General features: G+C 33.7%; 2 protein-coding genes across 2 annotated transcripts; both read right to left on the minus strand.

The window, feature by feature from the left end:
- Window positions 1–2,604: 2,604 nt before the first annotated feature.
- Window positions 2,605–5,119, minus strand: LOC100250594 (sodium/calcium exchanger NCL). The gene is made up of 6 exons (XM_002275970.3): window positions 4,745–5,119; window positions 4,346–4,468; window positions 4,036–4,217; window positions 3,503–3,919; window positions 3,124–3,417; window positions 2,605–3,030 (listed from the first exon to the last, which is right to left on the minus strand). Exons 1-6 carry the CDS (start codon window positions 5,097–5,099, stop codon window positions 2,884–2,886), a joined length of 1,518 nt encoding a protein of 505 aa, XP_002276006.3. The 5' UTR covers window positions 5,100–5,119; the 3' UTR covers window positions 2,605–2,883.
- Window positions 5,120–13,809: 8,690 nt separating this feature from the next.
- LOC104880822 (sodium/calcium exchanger NCL) lies at window positions 13,810–14,772 on the minus strand. Its single transcript, XM_010658717.2, has 2 exons — window positions 14,477–14,772; window positions 13,810–14,166 (listed from the first exon to the last, which is right to left on the minus strand). Exons 1-2 carry the CDS (start codon window positions 14,748–14,750, stop codon window positions 14,048–14,050), a joined length of 393 nt encoding a protein of 130 aa, XP_010657019.1. The 5' UTR covers window positions 14,751–14,772; the 3' UTR covers window positions 13,810–14,047.
- Window positions 14,773–15,822: the final 1,050 nt, after the last annotated feature.

Below are 15,822 nucleotides of genomic sequence, written 5' to 3' on the forward strand. Positions count from 1 at the left end.
GATAAATTTGAATGAGGTAAATCCTTACATTTTGATTATTTTTATAGTAGAAGCTTTTGATCATTGGTAGTCTAGTGATTTTTGATCTATTGAGAGATTTTCCACGTAAAAATTTAATATTATTATATCTCTCTCATTCTTCTCAATTACTCATTTTTATTTATTGATATCAATTTCTTATTTGGTCATACATTTCGAATGAGTGAAAAATAAGTTAAAATTAGCTGAAATATTCTTTGGAAATCTTGGAAACTTAAGCCAAATGTATGGTCCGGAAAGGCGGCAACTACTGAAGAAAGTGGGAGAAGATAATGAAATCAAGATGAGTAGAGAGATCTTGCCACTGTCGTAAATCTCTGAACTTGAGTACAGAAGAGGTGCAGGAAATGAATAAATTATATTTTTTGAAATTGCAAATTCAAAAAGTGGTTAAGATATGGAATGGATGCATACCAATGCTGATAAAAGCATCAAGTGAGCTGAGCAGAGGTAGAAAAACTCACTTCCTTCATTTAAAAACTTGCCTGCAAATAACATCAAGTACCCATACACAAGGACAAGAAATATGTTTCCCAACACAGTGGTGGTGCAAAGCATGAATCCATATCCATGGTTGCAGTAGCAATCTAATGAGGCCAATTGTTTAAAAGCAACAAAAACTGTTTCTGACCCTCTCCAACTCCATCATGGACCAGCTCAAAGGAGGCCAAGTTAGCTACAATATGCCCATAAGTTCCTGTGCTCACCAGCATGGCTAAAAAAGAGTGCATGTTTCATAGCCATGTTTGAGCTTAATCAATTGGCTTTGTGATCAGAAGCCAATCTAGCCTATACATAATACTATTCTTCTCCATATATATTGGCCCAACTTCTTTGTTACATATCATACAATGAGTATGGTCAAGCAGATTTCACTTCAATTCTAACACATAGCATTAAAGCAATTTATTTGCAAACTCTGTGATAAATCACTCGACGATACGAGAATATTTTACGATCATTTTTCTGTGTGAATTGGAATACTACGCACGAGTAGGTGGAAAGCAATGTGGACAGTGGACCCTTCATGAAAATTATACCAATTCATCCTACAAGTACCATAAATATTCACATGCATGTAAATCTCTTAATAAAAATTACAGTTTATATACAGTTATTTGAAACAAAAACCCATTTATTTGTTCTCCAAATATGTAAGCAACGGAGTGATCGGGTTTCACGGGCATTGTCTCTTTTCAAGTAGTCATTGGTCCGCCAAAAAAGGGGTTAAACGTCATTTCTTCTACTATCATTTATTGATTCACTTATCGTTAAGATGACATATGTCTATCTCCATATCATACTAAACTAAGAAATTAACAAGTGAGAAATCGGGAAAATGGATCAATAAATCATGGAAAATTGTTTTTTTCTCTAAGAATTTGGTCAAGAAGGGGACAAGTAGAATCTCAAAAATTTATGTTATTTAGATTCTTTATAAATGATAACGATGATAAAAATGTTTTACAAATTTTATTAGAGAATGTACTTGAAAGTAAATTTAAAAATTTTTTAATTTGGATAGACAAAAACAAATGAAAAAACAAAATTAGAAAGAATTTTCAAACTCTTTAATTTGATTTAGCATTAGAAAATTAAAGAAATGAAAATATTAAAAATTATTTTAGAATTGCAGCCCCAAACACTTGATAATAAAAATAAAGAAAAATAAAATCCCACCAAATCCACCCGCCCCCCAATTCTCTGAATCTCTCTCTTAAGCTTTTTAAACTTTCAACTTGAATTCTAAATGTTTTAAGGGAAAGTTGGGAGAAAATGAAAAGCTAATAAAAAATAAAAAAAAAATAAAAGAAGAAAAGATTGAATTCAATAACTTTTTTACATTGTCTCAAGTTTTTTTTTTCTCTCTTTAATTGTGTAAAGAATGAATAATGTTAAAATGGATATATATATATATATATATATTTAACCATCTTCTAATTAAATCAAATAATTCTCTTTCTCCACATTAAAAAAGAGATTACAAGTTTTTGGAACCGACATATCCAAATATCTGTAAAATTGAGTTATTGATATTCATAAAATCTATATTTTTATTTTTGATATAATCAACTTTTTATAACATCCTCCGATATTTACATTTTCTAATGTTAATCTTTTACCACATGCTTTTACTTGCACGTTGCTGAATAAAGTCATATCAACATTCAGTTAGTAAACATAGTTAATTTAATATTGTAATAAATGTTGGCTTATATTCCCTCCTTACTTCTTGATGGAGAAACTCAACACCCAATGAGTTTAGTCCTTTAGGTGGACATTGTACTAGATAAGAAAGTACCCAAGTAACAACACCCTCAAGATCAATGTCGGTACCGACACCCTCAAAGGTCAACCATTAAAGAGAATGGCCCCATGGAGAAGGGGGCAAACCTTCTTACCTTCTCATTGGAAAGCAAACCTTCATATTCTGTAGGGGTTGTCTTTTTTTGTTGGTATTTGTTTCTCAACTTACTAAACTTTCCCAGCTACACATATAGCCACAGGGGAGAGGGTGGGTAGAAAAGACTTTCTTCTAGCCAAGCTTGAGCTGATATACTGGTGTATGCAAACAGCGGACTTCTTATCATTAATGAAAAGCATTTACAATTATACAATCTCTGACCCAAAAAAAAAACCATGAAAAATGGATACATCATGGGATAATGTTGAAGGTACTACAAGATCTCAAATGTTGTTGAGGTTACCTCAAGTCTCTAGGTTGTCAGACATAGAACTACCTAATAAGTACCATTTTTTTAATTGCTCTTGAAGCATCCAAGAGACCAAAAAAAGAAAAAAAGAGAGAATCTGACGTGGACCAAGCCAAGAGTTTTCTTTTGGTCATCCCATGTTTTTTGGAAGAAAGCTCCAAACAATGAGTATAATCAGCACATCAGATGTGAAGTTCCATGATAAATGGCGAAAATAAAGCAGGCCTAAGAAGACTGACAGGCAAAGGAGGTTGTTCATGCTCACCGCCCCATATATCTGCAGTAAACAATTCATGTAGAGCTACAAATTAGAACGTCATAACTAGAACCGAAAAGTCACCACGTTCAAAGTGCAAGGGGAGAGGCAAACCTTTGAAAATGTTAAAGAAATCCTCATCTTGTTTTGGCTGGCAAACATTAGAGCTGCCACTGCCTCACTGGAGATGGCGAAAGGCAGAACAGTAAATGAGACAAGGAAAGAAGGAATGTTTGTATCAGTGGAGAAGTTGCCGACAGCATTGATAAGAGAATCAGCAAATGTAGCAGCTATCAGAGATCCCAAAAGCAGCATCAGCACTGCTTTAGAGGCACTCCATTTGGGGTTTTTGATCTTTGCAACCTCATCACTCTGAACACCCAGCAGTTCATGCTCTCTGTTTGCCGCCTGCAAATACATTAAAATGTTACAACACTAACAGTAAGGATTCAATCAGGACTGGACAAAGAATAACACGGCATTGATAGCATACCAAATTGAAGTGGTCTACAACTAGTCTTGTCTTCAAATCATTGTCACTGGAACAAGCTGCTGAATTCTTACTACGCCATTTTGAGATTTCTTTGATAAACACATCGATATTAATTTTAGAATCCCCACATGAATCAAAATCTCTCATTACTTCTCCAACATCATCATCAATGGCTGAATCTTTGTCTTTAATCGGGAATCCTGTTATCAGTGCTCTTAACTCACTAGCAGAGATCAACTGATCTGAATTCTCTCCAATCACCTCATATAACCTTCTCATATCTTCTACATCAGGTTCATCATTAGCTGTTAAGAGCCTTCCCAATGAACAACATTTCAATTTTTTTTCAGTTCTAGGCATAATATGCTTGGGGTTTGCATATGTAATTCTTCTTTTCAAAATAGAAGGGTGAAAGACCTGCAACAATATTTCATTTGAAAGTTACGGAGAAGGTAGCATAAGAAAACGTTTGGTTATTGAAAATACAAAATATGTCAATAAGAAGCAAAATTTGAGTTCAAGTGGACAAATACCTGATAAAGGCAATATGCAAGCAATAAAGAAACAGAGATAATGAGTGAAATCAAGACCACTAAGCAAATCGGTGAAGTCCTGTTGAGAATTTGTGATAGTTGGATTATTATGAATGGCATGACAGATTTGACCATGATCCTCGCAGTATAGCTAGCCCTGACGTTAGTACTAAGAGCTGAACCTGAAAATAGAAATGAAGGAATATGCATTATGTACTGCTAGGATAATAAAATTTCATGGTTTAAAATTTCAAAGCAATCCCTGTTGAAATCGAAATAGTTGAAGTAATTGAAGAGTATAGTGAAGTACCATCTATGATGTAGCATCCCCCTAGCAACATCAGAAGCATAGCAGTTGATCCAGTTAGCAAACCGATCCCAGCTGACACCTTATCATTTTCAGCAGTTTCTGTGTTCCCACATAGCCTGGATGCTTCAAAATGCCGACAACAAAGCATTCCATCAGTGTGCATAAAATAATCAGATTACAAGGTGGATGTTTTGGAATATTCTGGATTTTTTTTTTTTTTTTGACTAATTTGGAAATTTAAGTCGATGGTATTAATTAGGTCCGGGAAATGGCAACTGCTGAAGCAAGAGTGAGAAGGTTCCCGTAATGGAAAAATCAACAAATGGGTTGAGATATGGAACCGCAAGTTCTAAAGAAGGGATAAATTTCAAGAGACATATTGGTTTAAATCAATCTTACCAAAGCTGATAATAGCATCAAGAAGCGAGCCGAGCAGAGGTAGAAAAACCCCACCAGAAATTCTAGGACTAACAACTTCCACCAGAATTTCACTCCCATCATACAAGAGCTTGGCTGCAAACAACATCAATGAAACATACACAAGCATAAGGAATATGTTTCCAGGCACGGTGGTGGTGCATGGCATGAATCCAATCCTCTGGCTATAGCTGCTATCTGATGAAGGCCAGTGCTCAAAAACAATAAAATCTGGTTGCTGAACCTCTCCAACTCCATCAGAAACGAGCGCAAAGGAAGAATTAGCTTCAATAGTAAGTGCACAATATCCTGGATTAACTAGCATGACAAGAATCATTGCTACAAAAAGGAGTTCATGTTTCGTAGCCATTCTTTAGCTTGCCTTAGGCCAATATGCCCTACTAATATATATATATATATATATATATATATATATATACACGTTAACTAGTATACTGTCCGTATGATTCAGGGGTCCACTCCAAGTTTGGCTAATACCATTTCAAATGTTTTATTTGCAAATTTTATGATTATTTTAACTCATGACTTTATTGTCTTGGTCACGTGTTAATTGGAACATTATGAGAAGGCGCGTGAAGTAGTTAGAAAACAATGTGGAGTCGTGGACTGTGGACTGGTCATTTTCTGAAAATTATCATGTCCCCATGAATTTTATTCAATGCGCGTAAAGTAGGTAGAAAGCAGCGCGAACGGGGACTGGTCACTCTAAAATCTTATGCCCATCAGCCATGTGAATTTTATTTGATTTTCAAAGCAACGTGATATGTTTGCTGCAAAGAGCATATGAATTTTATTTATACTAAAAAATTTCATTCCAAAGTCATTCAATAAGATGTGGCTTGTCTCCATAATGGAGTACCGTAGAATTAATTGCTGCAAACGTTACATTCTTGGCACGTTTCTAATAAAACAATTACGTGCCCAAGTTGCATTAATTTTCCCATAATTCAAGATATATTGTTAGGGGAGAGTTTAATTATGTGGATCCAATGTGAAGGGAACAACAACTATCAAGAAAATTCAGCAAGGAATGAGACATCTTGTTGCTAGATCATGTTCTTATGTCATTGTTTGTGTACTTGGAAGCTATAATTCATTTATTGGTGTAATAATATAGAGTTGAAGTTTATCCATATGCTGAGGTAGATTAGGTTGGAATGTGGTTTGACCCATAAGACAAATATCAATTAAGTGAACTAGATTCTAACAATGATAAATACTCTAATGATCAATTTGTTTGATAATTGAGTAAAACCCCTATAAAATAATACTTTTAGGATTAGAGAAATTAATATCTTAGTGAGATTATTAATTTATAAATAGTATTATGTTTTTATTATTCAATACTTGTACATATATGATTTATAATTTAAAAAACAATTGATGTGATAAAAAAATTTAATAAATAAAAACGTAAAAGACTCTAAAAAATAAAAAATAATTATTAATTGTAAAAAATAGAAAAAAAACTCCTAAAAATAAGATATGTAACATAAAAAAGTTATGCCCTAAAAGATATAAAGGTTTTTTAAAAGATAGGAAAGTTTCAAGTATTTGATGATTTCAAGGAGTAATTTGAAATAACCCGTATTGAAACCAGAAGATTTTATTATTTAACTAAAATTACTAATTTATTGAAAACTTATTTATCAAATAGTTGTCCTATTTTGTGTCTACTTTTTTTATTAACATAGTTATGTATTGAAGTTTATATATGATTATGTGATTGCTTTTAGAGTATATATATCAATTTTTCGAGATGACAAATAGAATTTTTTGAGATATTCTTTCTTTTGTAGGGAGATTGCTTTTAGGAGTATATATATCAATTTTTGGAGATGATATTGCCTCACCTTTAAAGGCAATCTCATCAAAGAAACTTGCCTCAATCATATAAGCCTCAGCTCACCCAAATGGAGAAATGAGGAAAGCTATGCATGGTAACAGGCTCACCATTTTGGAAAGCCTTTGTGAATTGATGCATTCATGGTGGTATAACATTGTGCTAACATGTTACCAAGCTTTTGCCTCTACCACATGTAACAAAAAGATCAAGAATAATTTGTCCCTTGGTTAAGTATCTTCCATAGGTAAAGCCTACGATTCAATAGGCTGAGGAAGTATCCAATCAAGAGATGTCAATCACTTGGAAAATTGAGAAGGATATGATGTTGAAAGAGGCAGGCACCATTGTCAACTAAAGCCTCGATCATCTCCACACAATTGATTGAAACGAAGAAGGTTTCCATCCATCGGTCTAGATAAGATCCAATGGTCCACGACTCTATAAGAAAGACATTCCAAAAGGTAACTTGTGACTTTTATTACAAGAAGAGAGTTGGAAGTCAATTATGCTAATTATCAAGAGAAGCTTTAGCACCAAATAATTAGGCACATAGTAAGCTTGTGTTATCTCCACTATGTTTTGCCACTCGTAAACATCATTCTTGCTCTACATGTGAAGTCGATCTATTGTAGAGAGAGTGTGTGAGTTACAATTGTTGCCAATCCCTTTGACTTGGCTCATCTGAGGTTGACCAAATCTTCCCAGTTAGAGAAAAGACCGGGTTAAGAGACAACGTGATTTATTTAATTATTATTTTTTAAATAATTTGTTGTAGTCGTTCAACTTTTTATGAAGAGTCCCCGTTAGACTTCTCTGCCTGTAAATGCTCCCGCTTCTCAGAGTCCCTCTCAAGATTTTTTAACTTAAACCTTCTCCCATAACCTGACTCTTTTCTCTGCACATATTCCTGCAACTGCATCCCACTACAGCACCTATTCCAGCAGCCCATTGTTTGTACCTGTTCCTGCATCCACTATTGCACCTGCTCCTACTGCCACTGTTGCACCTGTTCATATAGCCCGCTGTACCTACAACTGCTACAGCCCATAGCCTGCAGCTGCTCATTTGCTGCTTCTATACTGCAGTAGGTTCAATTACATCCTCTGCAACGAGGTCTTTTGTATCATTGCACGGGTTGCAGTGATGGTCTCCAAAAAGCCCGCGGCCCGCTTTAGGCCCGGCCCGGCCCAAGCCCGTTTTATGGGCGGGTCGGGCCGCGGGCCGGCCCGGCCCTTAGGCCCGCCCCTTTAAAAAAAAACTACAAAAATAAAAAGTATTAAAAAAAATATTCATTTCAAAATTTTATTCATTGAATTTATAATTACATTTAAAAATGTGGGAAAAGTTTACATCACTATAAAATAAATACATCCCAACTAGGTTAACACCTATTTATTTGTCAATCATCTGTATTTTTCGACCACAAAAAATAAAAATAAAAATATAATATACATTTAGTCATTATTTTCTGACGGTGATGGCGAACTATCATGCATCCATGAAGATCTTGATAATTTTAAAGATTCCATATCGGCAAACATCTCTGTTTCTCGAATGAAATCGTACATCATTTTATCTGCTATTTCCCAATCTTTCACACATATCCATGCTTCAATAACATCTGACGCTAAGTTGCATTGTTTTTTACTAACTAATCTTCTACCTGCACTAAAAGCAGCTTCTGATGCAACTGTACTCACAGGAACTGTTAGTACATCACGAGCAATTATAGAAAGCACAGGATATTTGTGTTGATGTGATTTCCACCATATTAAAATATCAAAATCTTCTTGATCTTCAAATGAAATTATTTCAGTATTAAGATATTTATCTAAATCAGATGTATTATTTGGAGAACTATTTGTTGTCTTTTTTCGACTTTTCAACATTTCTAGAGCTCCTTTATAAAAAGATGAGGAGTTTGTAGATGTAGGTGGTAATTTAATACTATTAATATTATTACCATATTTTTCTTTATAATAGTTATATAAATTATGTAATAATGAATTTATTTCATTTTTAATTTCTTCAATTTTTATTTGGTCATTAAAATAAATAATTGTTAACCATTCATCCAAAGCTTCAAATTTCAATCTTGGGTCCACAATTAAAGCAATATAAAAAATTAAAGGTATTTCCCCCCAATATTTTCTAAATTTTTCTATCATTGCAAATATTGTATCATTAAATATTTCAAAACTTAAATATTTTTGAAGTACAATAAAAATATTAGTTATTTGCATAATAACTCGATTTGAAGTTGGATAATATACACCACAAAAAATGTTTGTTGAAGTATCAAAAATTTCAAAAAGATCTCTTAAAAGATCTGCAATATACCAATCATAATCACTTAATGCATAAATATCTGCTTCACAATCATTGTTAAGTAATTGTATTTCATATAATTCGACTACTTTTCTATATTTTGTAATATTTTGTAAAAGTTTATATGTGGAATTCCATCTAATGGTCATATCCAAATTTATATTTTTTCTTTTCATATTTAACATTTTGCAACAATCAAAAAATAATTCATGTTTTGCTTGAGAACTATTAATACTATATGCAATGCCTCTAATTTTTTCCAATGTATCATCAACATTTTTTAATCCATCATTTACAATTAAATTTAAAATATGTGCACAACAACGCACATGAAATATTTTAGCATGATCTTCTTTTACTTGCCAATATCGTTTTAGTCTATGTATTGCTGTATCATTATTAGCAGCATTATCTAATGTTATTGTCAATATTTTATCACGAATGCCTAAATCTATAATTTCATCATTTATTAAAGATGCTATATTTTTACCACTATGTGGAGCATTTATTAATTTAAATGAAATTATTCTTTTATTTAATTTCCATTCATTATCAATGTAGTGAGCAGTTATACATAAAAAACCAGTGTGAGTTAAAGATGTCCAAATATCAGATGTTAAACAAATATTTCCTTCAAAATTTGCAAAAAAAAAATTTTTAAATTTCTTTTTGTGTATAAATTTTTTTCATAATATCTCTTTTAACTGTATTTCCAGACCAACCTTTAAATTGAGGATTAATACCTCGTTGAATTGTTCCTACAAAATCATGAGTTTCCATCATGTTGAAAGGTTGTTATGCTCTTATTATATAATCAATCATTTCTTCACGACAGTTAGATTCATCATAAGAAAATGTTTTTAAATTTCCACTTTCATTTTTACTTAATTGCATATAATTTCTAATATCTACATTATTTTTAGTTTTACAATTTTCGTGATGTCTTTTTAAATGACTTGTGCCTGCATTTGAGCCACCAGTAAGAAATTTATTACAAATTTTACATTTTGCTTTTATTTCTTTTTTATTATTTTCTAAAATTATTTCTATTCTATCAAAAAAATTCCATATATTTGAAGTAAATTTTTTGTTTGATGATATTTCATCACATGGACTAGATGAAGAAGCACTTGTTATATTATAATTATTGATAAAATATTATGCCAAAAATAATAAAGGAATAAATATAACAAAAAAATAAAGTAGTAGGGGTGAAGTATGTTACTCAATTAGAGAACCGATGCAGAAATTCCTAGCAAATTTGAACTCTTGGAGCCACCAATGCTTGTTTTGCACCACCAACAATATTGTATAATTTGAGGGAAAAATAAAAGAATTTGAAATATTGTAGAATGTGAGAGAAATAGAGAGAATTTGATGAAAAAATGAAAAGGAAGAACATGTATTTATAGGAAGATTTAAAAAAAAAAAAAAAAATTGGCCATGTGACCGTTGGAGGCTTAGCCCCAACGGTCACATGACTCACATGGGCTCACATGGGCAGCTGGCTGGAGCTCCAACGGTCACATGACCGTTGGAGCCTTTAATTTTTTTTTAAAAAATAATATACTTTATTTTTATATATATATAATTAACTCAATTATTAAGCACAAAAGGAATGTAGCTCAGTTGGTTAGAGCCTTGATATGAAAGCATGAGGGGAGGGGTTCGAATCCCCCCCTCTCCCTTCCTTTCTTTAAAAGCCATTTTGGCTTATTTAAAAAAGCCCACGGCCCGGCCCGCCAGCCCGCTAGCCCGCGGGCTCATAGGCCGGGCCGCGGGCCTAACATTTTTCCATGGCCCGGCCCAGCCCGGCCCGTTGACCAGTCAACGGGCCCATAGGCCCGACCCGAGCTGGGCCGCGGGCCTCCTATTTACGGCCCGGTCCTGCCCGTTGGAGACCCTTAGGTTGCAGTCATACCAAACCGAACCGAGTGCTGCACATATTTCTAGCTACCTGCAGTTATCTTATATTGTCTTGCATCCTTGCTCTTACCGTATACAAGTTTGCAACCCTTTTATGTTGTACACTTTCTTTTGGAGAAATTACAATTATATAATTATGAATTGTACCGTGTCTCATCAAAGAAATGAATCTAAGATGAGGTCATTGATTGTTGTATCTTGGAAATAGAAAGTTGATTACTAGTTCATCTTTGAAGAGGATGAACTTATTTTAAGGACAATGTCTCGTCACAACTCAGTCTTTTAAACCAATAAGTATTCCTTTCCTTTTTATTCTGTTTCTTGTTTATTCAATTTTAGGCTAGGTCGAAATTCCTTCAATTTTTTTAGATTTCTAAATTCGACAATCTTAAAGTAGGTTTTTGTTGAGGCCTCGCATCCTTGGTGATCCACGTAGATGCCAAATGGATGGACGCACGATCTCAACCAATATAGATTCTTGATTCAATCGTACTACCTGCAAAAGGTGTCCGGACAAGGTGTCCGGACGCACCCTCCGATGGTTTTGTCAGCCATGGTTAAAGAGATAGAGATAAATCAGTTGGCCTTTTACCAGGTATAGCAAACTTACCTTCCTCTTTGTGTGAAGGTTCATATATATAGTATTAGAAGCTTTGTTTCCCTTTTTAATGGTAGGGAGATATTTTGTGTTGTCATGATGACACTAGGTGGTGGCAGGGCCATCATCACCCTACGGGCGGCTGTCAGAGATCGTGGTAGTTGTTGCGACTGTCAAAAATCGTGGGAAGTGATCATAGGAAGTGACTTGCCATCACTTCATTCTTGTCCTTTCACCCTGCAAGTGGCGGAACGTGGGCCATGGCAGGTTGTTGTGATAACGTATAAGACTTGTTTACTTCAGTCAATGATCCGGACAAACATACCCGGATAGTGTATGTCGGTCGTCCGGATGCGCTGTGGCAGTCGTCCGGATGTTATGTTTATGAGTGTCGTGTGCCTCTCTTTGAGGGAGTCCGGATAGAAGAAGCGCGCCACGTGTACTCTTGGGGAAATCTGGATGAGGCTGATCCAGATGAGAATGCGTGCCACGTGGCATTAGGAGATGTGTGCCACGTGTGGGGAGGGGTCCCTACAGTTTTTAAACGAAGGCTTCCCTAGTTCACACATATTATAATACCTTTAAAATCGATTCCTTCAATGGGATATTTTTCAAGAGATGGTAGAAAATAGTATTTTCTGCTATAGATGTAGTGAACTTATGACACATCTTGACAGACCTAAAAATAATAAGTCCAGAAAACAAAAACTCTAAGACTAAACTCAACATAGCAAACATGCAACTCAATGCCACCACAAGAAGAGAATTGAGAAGTCCAACCCTTAAGCTTTTTCTTGTTTTTCAAAAACATAAATAATCCTTGAAATCTAAGATGAATGGAATTATTTTTTGCCCTTATGAGCCTCTTGGCATGCTCATTAGACTAGTTTTTAGGCCTATATATCTTGTTTGCTAATTGTTGACTACTTGCTATCTTGTTTTTTAGTCTCAAAATATTGTTGTAAATCAAGACCCTTTGGCATGTTTTAAATTGTTTTTTAAACTTAAAAATATATTTTAGACACCTTGAATGAGATGAAGACTTCTTTCCTTGCTAGAAATCTCATTCCCAGACTAGTTGAATAATCCAATTTTTTTAGGTGTTAGGTCGTTGTTTTATTTTTGCATACTAAAATGTTTTTGCGAATTGATCCCAATTATTTTATTATCAATTATTTTTTAGGTTTGAACTTTGATTTAGACGTCTTAAATAAACTTAGGAGATTTGGTCTTGTTAAAAAATTCATGTTTATGCTTGTCGAATAAATAATATTTTGTATATTTGTATGTTTTCTTGTTTTGTTTGGTCATTAAATGTTTCTTGAAATTTGTATCATTTGGTTTATAGTTGGGCTCCTTTGACTGTGAGATGTGGTTTAGACATCTTGAACTTGTTAGGAAATTTTTTCCTTGATTTTTTACCTTACCTCTAGCCTTGTTAAATTAATCCATCTTTCACACACTAACATGTTGTCCTATTTTGCACATCTTTTCTATTTTGTTGAACTGGTCTCATATAGCCTTATTTGATTCTTGATTTGTGTAGTGTAGATCCTGTGCATTATAAATAAGCTTTCTCCTATAGCATGACCACTCTTTAACTCTTGGAAATGAATTTTTTTGTAAGTGTATAAATGTAGTCCTATTTGTTGTATCGTGATATGTTTGTATGAATTAATCTCAATTGATGTTAACTTAGTCATTTTTGTTCTTTAATTAGAGTTGTAGATATCATGTACATGTTGGATAATCATTGTTTTGATGATAGATCTTTTCTTATATTTGTAAATTAACTTTTTCTTTCTTATGTAAGATTGTTGCCCTTGTTTTGGGCATTTGAGAGGTATGTTCCATTATTCCTTTGATTGTTTAATTCCTTTACTAACCATGTCATGCTCTCGAGAGATCCTTGTTTGTTTGTCTTTGGTCCTATGATCTTCTAGTGTGCATAACTCATATATTCATCATCATTTTCCTGTTCCTTATCACCATGTCTTGTACATTTATGTTTTTGTTTTTTGATATTCATGATCTACTAGTTAATTAACATAGTTTTAACTTTGTTAAAGGTTAAAGAGATGATACTCTAAAGTATTTTCCCAATTAGTAAAAATACTTAAATCAGGTGCTACTCTCATACCTAAATCATGTTTTTGGCAATAATGTTTTTCTTAAAAAAGAGTTATTTTAAGATTTTATTTTTTCATTAAAAATAAGTAAAATAAGTGATGATTCTAACTTTTTAAAAGTTAGTTTTTCGTAATAAAAGGTGAATCTTATAGTTGAGTGGAAACACACATAAAAAATACGGGTTCACCCCATGAAACTTGCAATATAGCTAGCCTACACGTTAGTACTAAGAACTGAACCTGAAAATAGAAATAAAGGAATATGCACTATGTGCTACGAAAACAAAATTTGGTAGTTTACAATTTCGAAGCAACCCCTGTTGAGATCGAAATAGTTGAAGTAATTGAAGAGTAGAGCGAGGTACCAACTAAGATGAATCCTCTGGCATCCTTCTTCGATGCTTTATCCCTTGAATATTCAAGGTCATACTTGCCAACTATGATGAAGGATCCCCTAGTAACATCAGAAGCATAGCAGTTGATCCAGTTAGCAAGCCGATCCCAGCTGACACCTTATCATTTTCAGCAGTTTCTGTGTTCCTACATAGTCTGGATGCTTCAAAATGCCAACAATAAAACATTCTATCAGTGTGTAAAAAATAATTAGATTGTATTGGTGGATGTTTTGGGATATTACCGATTTTTCTTTTTATTTTTTGACTAATTGGGAACTTTAAGTCAATGGTATTCGGTCTGGAAAATGGCTACTGCTGAAGCAAGAGAGAGAAGATGTATATATATATAGATATATATAGATATAGATATAGATATTTGAAATCAACAAATGGCATGGGTTGAGAAATGGAACCATACATTCTAAAGAAGTGATAAATTTGAAGAGAGAGATTGGTTTAAATCAATCTTACCAAAGCTGATAATAGCATGAAGAAGCGAGCCGAGCAGAGGTAGAAAAACCCCACCAGAAATTCTAGGACTAGCAACTTCCACCAGAATTTCACTCCCATCATACCAGAGCTTGGCTGCAAACAACATCAATGAAACATACACAGATAAGGAACATGTTTCCAGGCACAGTGGTGGTGCATGGCATGAATCCAATCGTCTGGCTATAGCTATCTGATGAAGGCCAGTGCTCAAAAACAATAAAATCTGATTGCTGATGAACATCTTCAACTCCATCAGAGACCAGCCCAGAGGAAGAGTTAGCCAAAATAATATTAAAATGGTTTATCTGCAAACTTTATGATCAATCATTTAACTCAAGACTTTTCTGTCTTGGTCACGTGTTAATTGGAGCATTATTAGTAGGCGTGTGAAGTAGTTAGAAAACAATGTGGACTGTGGACTGGTCATTTTCTGAAAATTGTCATGTCCCCATGAATTTTAGTCAATGCGCGTAAGGTAGGTAGAAAGCAACGCGAATCGGGACTGGTCCCTCTAAATTCTTATGCCCATCAGCCATGTGAATTTTATTTTCTTTTCAAAGCAACGTGATATGTTTGCTGCAAATGGCACATGAATCTCATTCATGCTAAAAGATTTCATTCCAAAATCATTCAATACGATGTGGCTTGTCTTCATAATGGAGTACCATAGAATTCATTGCTGCAAATGTTACATTCTTGGCACGTTTCTTAAACAATTACGCACACAGATTGCATTTTCCCAATTCAAGATGTAGTGTTAGGAGAGAGGTCAATTATGTGGATCCAATGTGAAGGGGAACAACTACCAAGAAAACCCAGCAAGGAATGAGACATCTTGTTGCTAGATCATGCACGTTCTTTTGTCATTTTTTGTGTACTTGAAAGCTATAAGTCATTCATTGGTGTGGTTATATAAAGATAAAGTTTATCCATACATAAGAGGTATATCATCATGTTTTAATGTGGCTTGAATTATAAGACGAATATCCGTTGAAAGAACAGATATTATCAATTTATTGGAGTAATAAGGTTGAAAGAGAAAATAACACATGCAATTATAAAGGAAGATAAAATTAAGAAGAATTAAAATTTTAATATATTCCATTATTCTTTCTTATTCCAATATTATATAATCTTTTATTTATAGATATTCATACTTAACTAAATGGAAATTCCTATTAATATAATAATTATAATATTTTCAAGGTTTTCAAATCAAATTTAATTTTTCCACATATATTTTTTTATTATCAAAGATATCAAATTAGGAAGAAAGAACGAAGGTAAAATATGGCACAACATGGCATGGACAGGAGATGGCCACC

This window comes from Vitis vinifera, chromosome 12, assembly GCF_030704535.1.
Source record: "Vitis vinifera cultivar Pinot Noir 40024 chromosome 12, ASM3070453v1".
Lineage (NCBI taxonomy): Eukaryota > Viridiplantae > Streptophyta > Magnoliopsida > Vitales > Vitaceae > Vitis > Vitis vinifera.

What these genes read in the sequence shown, in the direction of transcription:
- LOC100250594 (XM_002275970.3), bottom strand. Translation starts at nt 5,099, where the DNA reads ATGATTCTTGTCATGCTAGTTAATCCAGGATATTGTGCACTTACTATT. An exon ending in GGGATGCTACATCATAGATG is followed by an intron (nt 4,218 to 4,345) that starts GTACTTCACTAT and finishes TTCTATTTTCAG; the next exon opens with GTTCAGCTCTTAGTACTAAC. An exon ending in TTTCTTTAACATTTTCAAAG is followed by an intron (nt 3,031 to 3,123) that starts GTTTGCCTCTCC and finishes TGTTTACTGCAG; the next exon opens with ATATATGGGGCGGTGAGCAT.
- LOC104880822 (XM_010658717.2), bottom strand. Translation starts at nt 14,750, where the DNA reads ATGGAGTTGAAGATGTTCATCAGCAATCAGATTTTATTGTTTTTGAGC. An exon ending in TCATGCTATTATCAGCTTTG is followed by an intron (nt 14,167 to 14,476) that starts GTAAGATTGATT and finishes GGCATTTTGAAG; the next exon opens with CATCCAGACTATGTAGGAAC.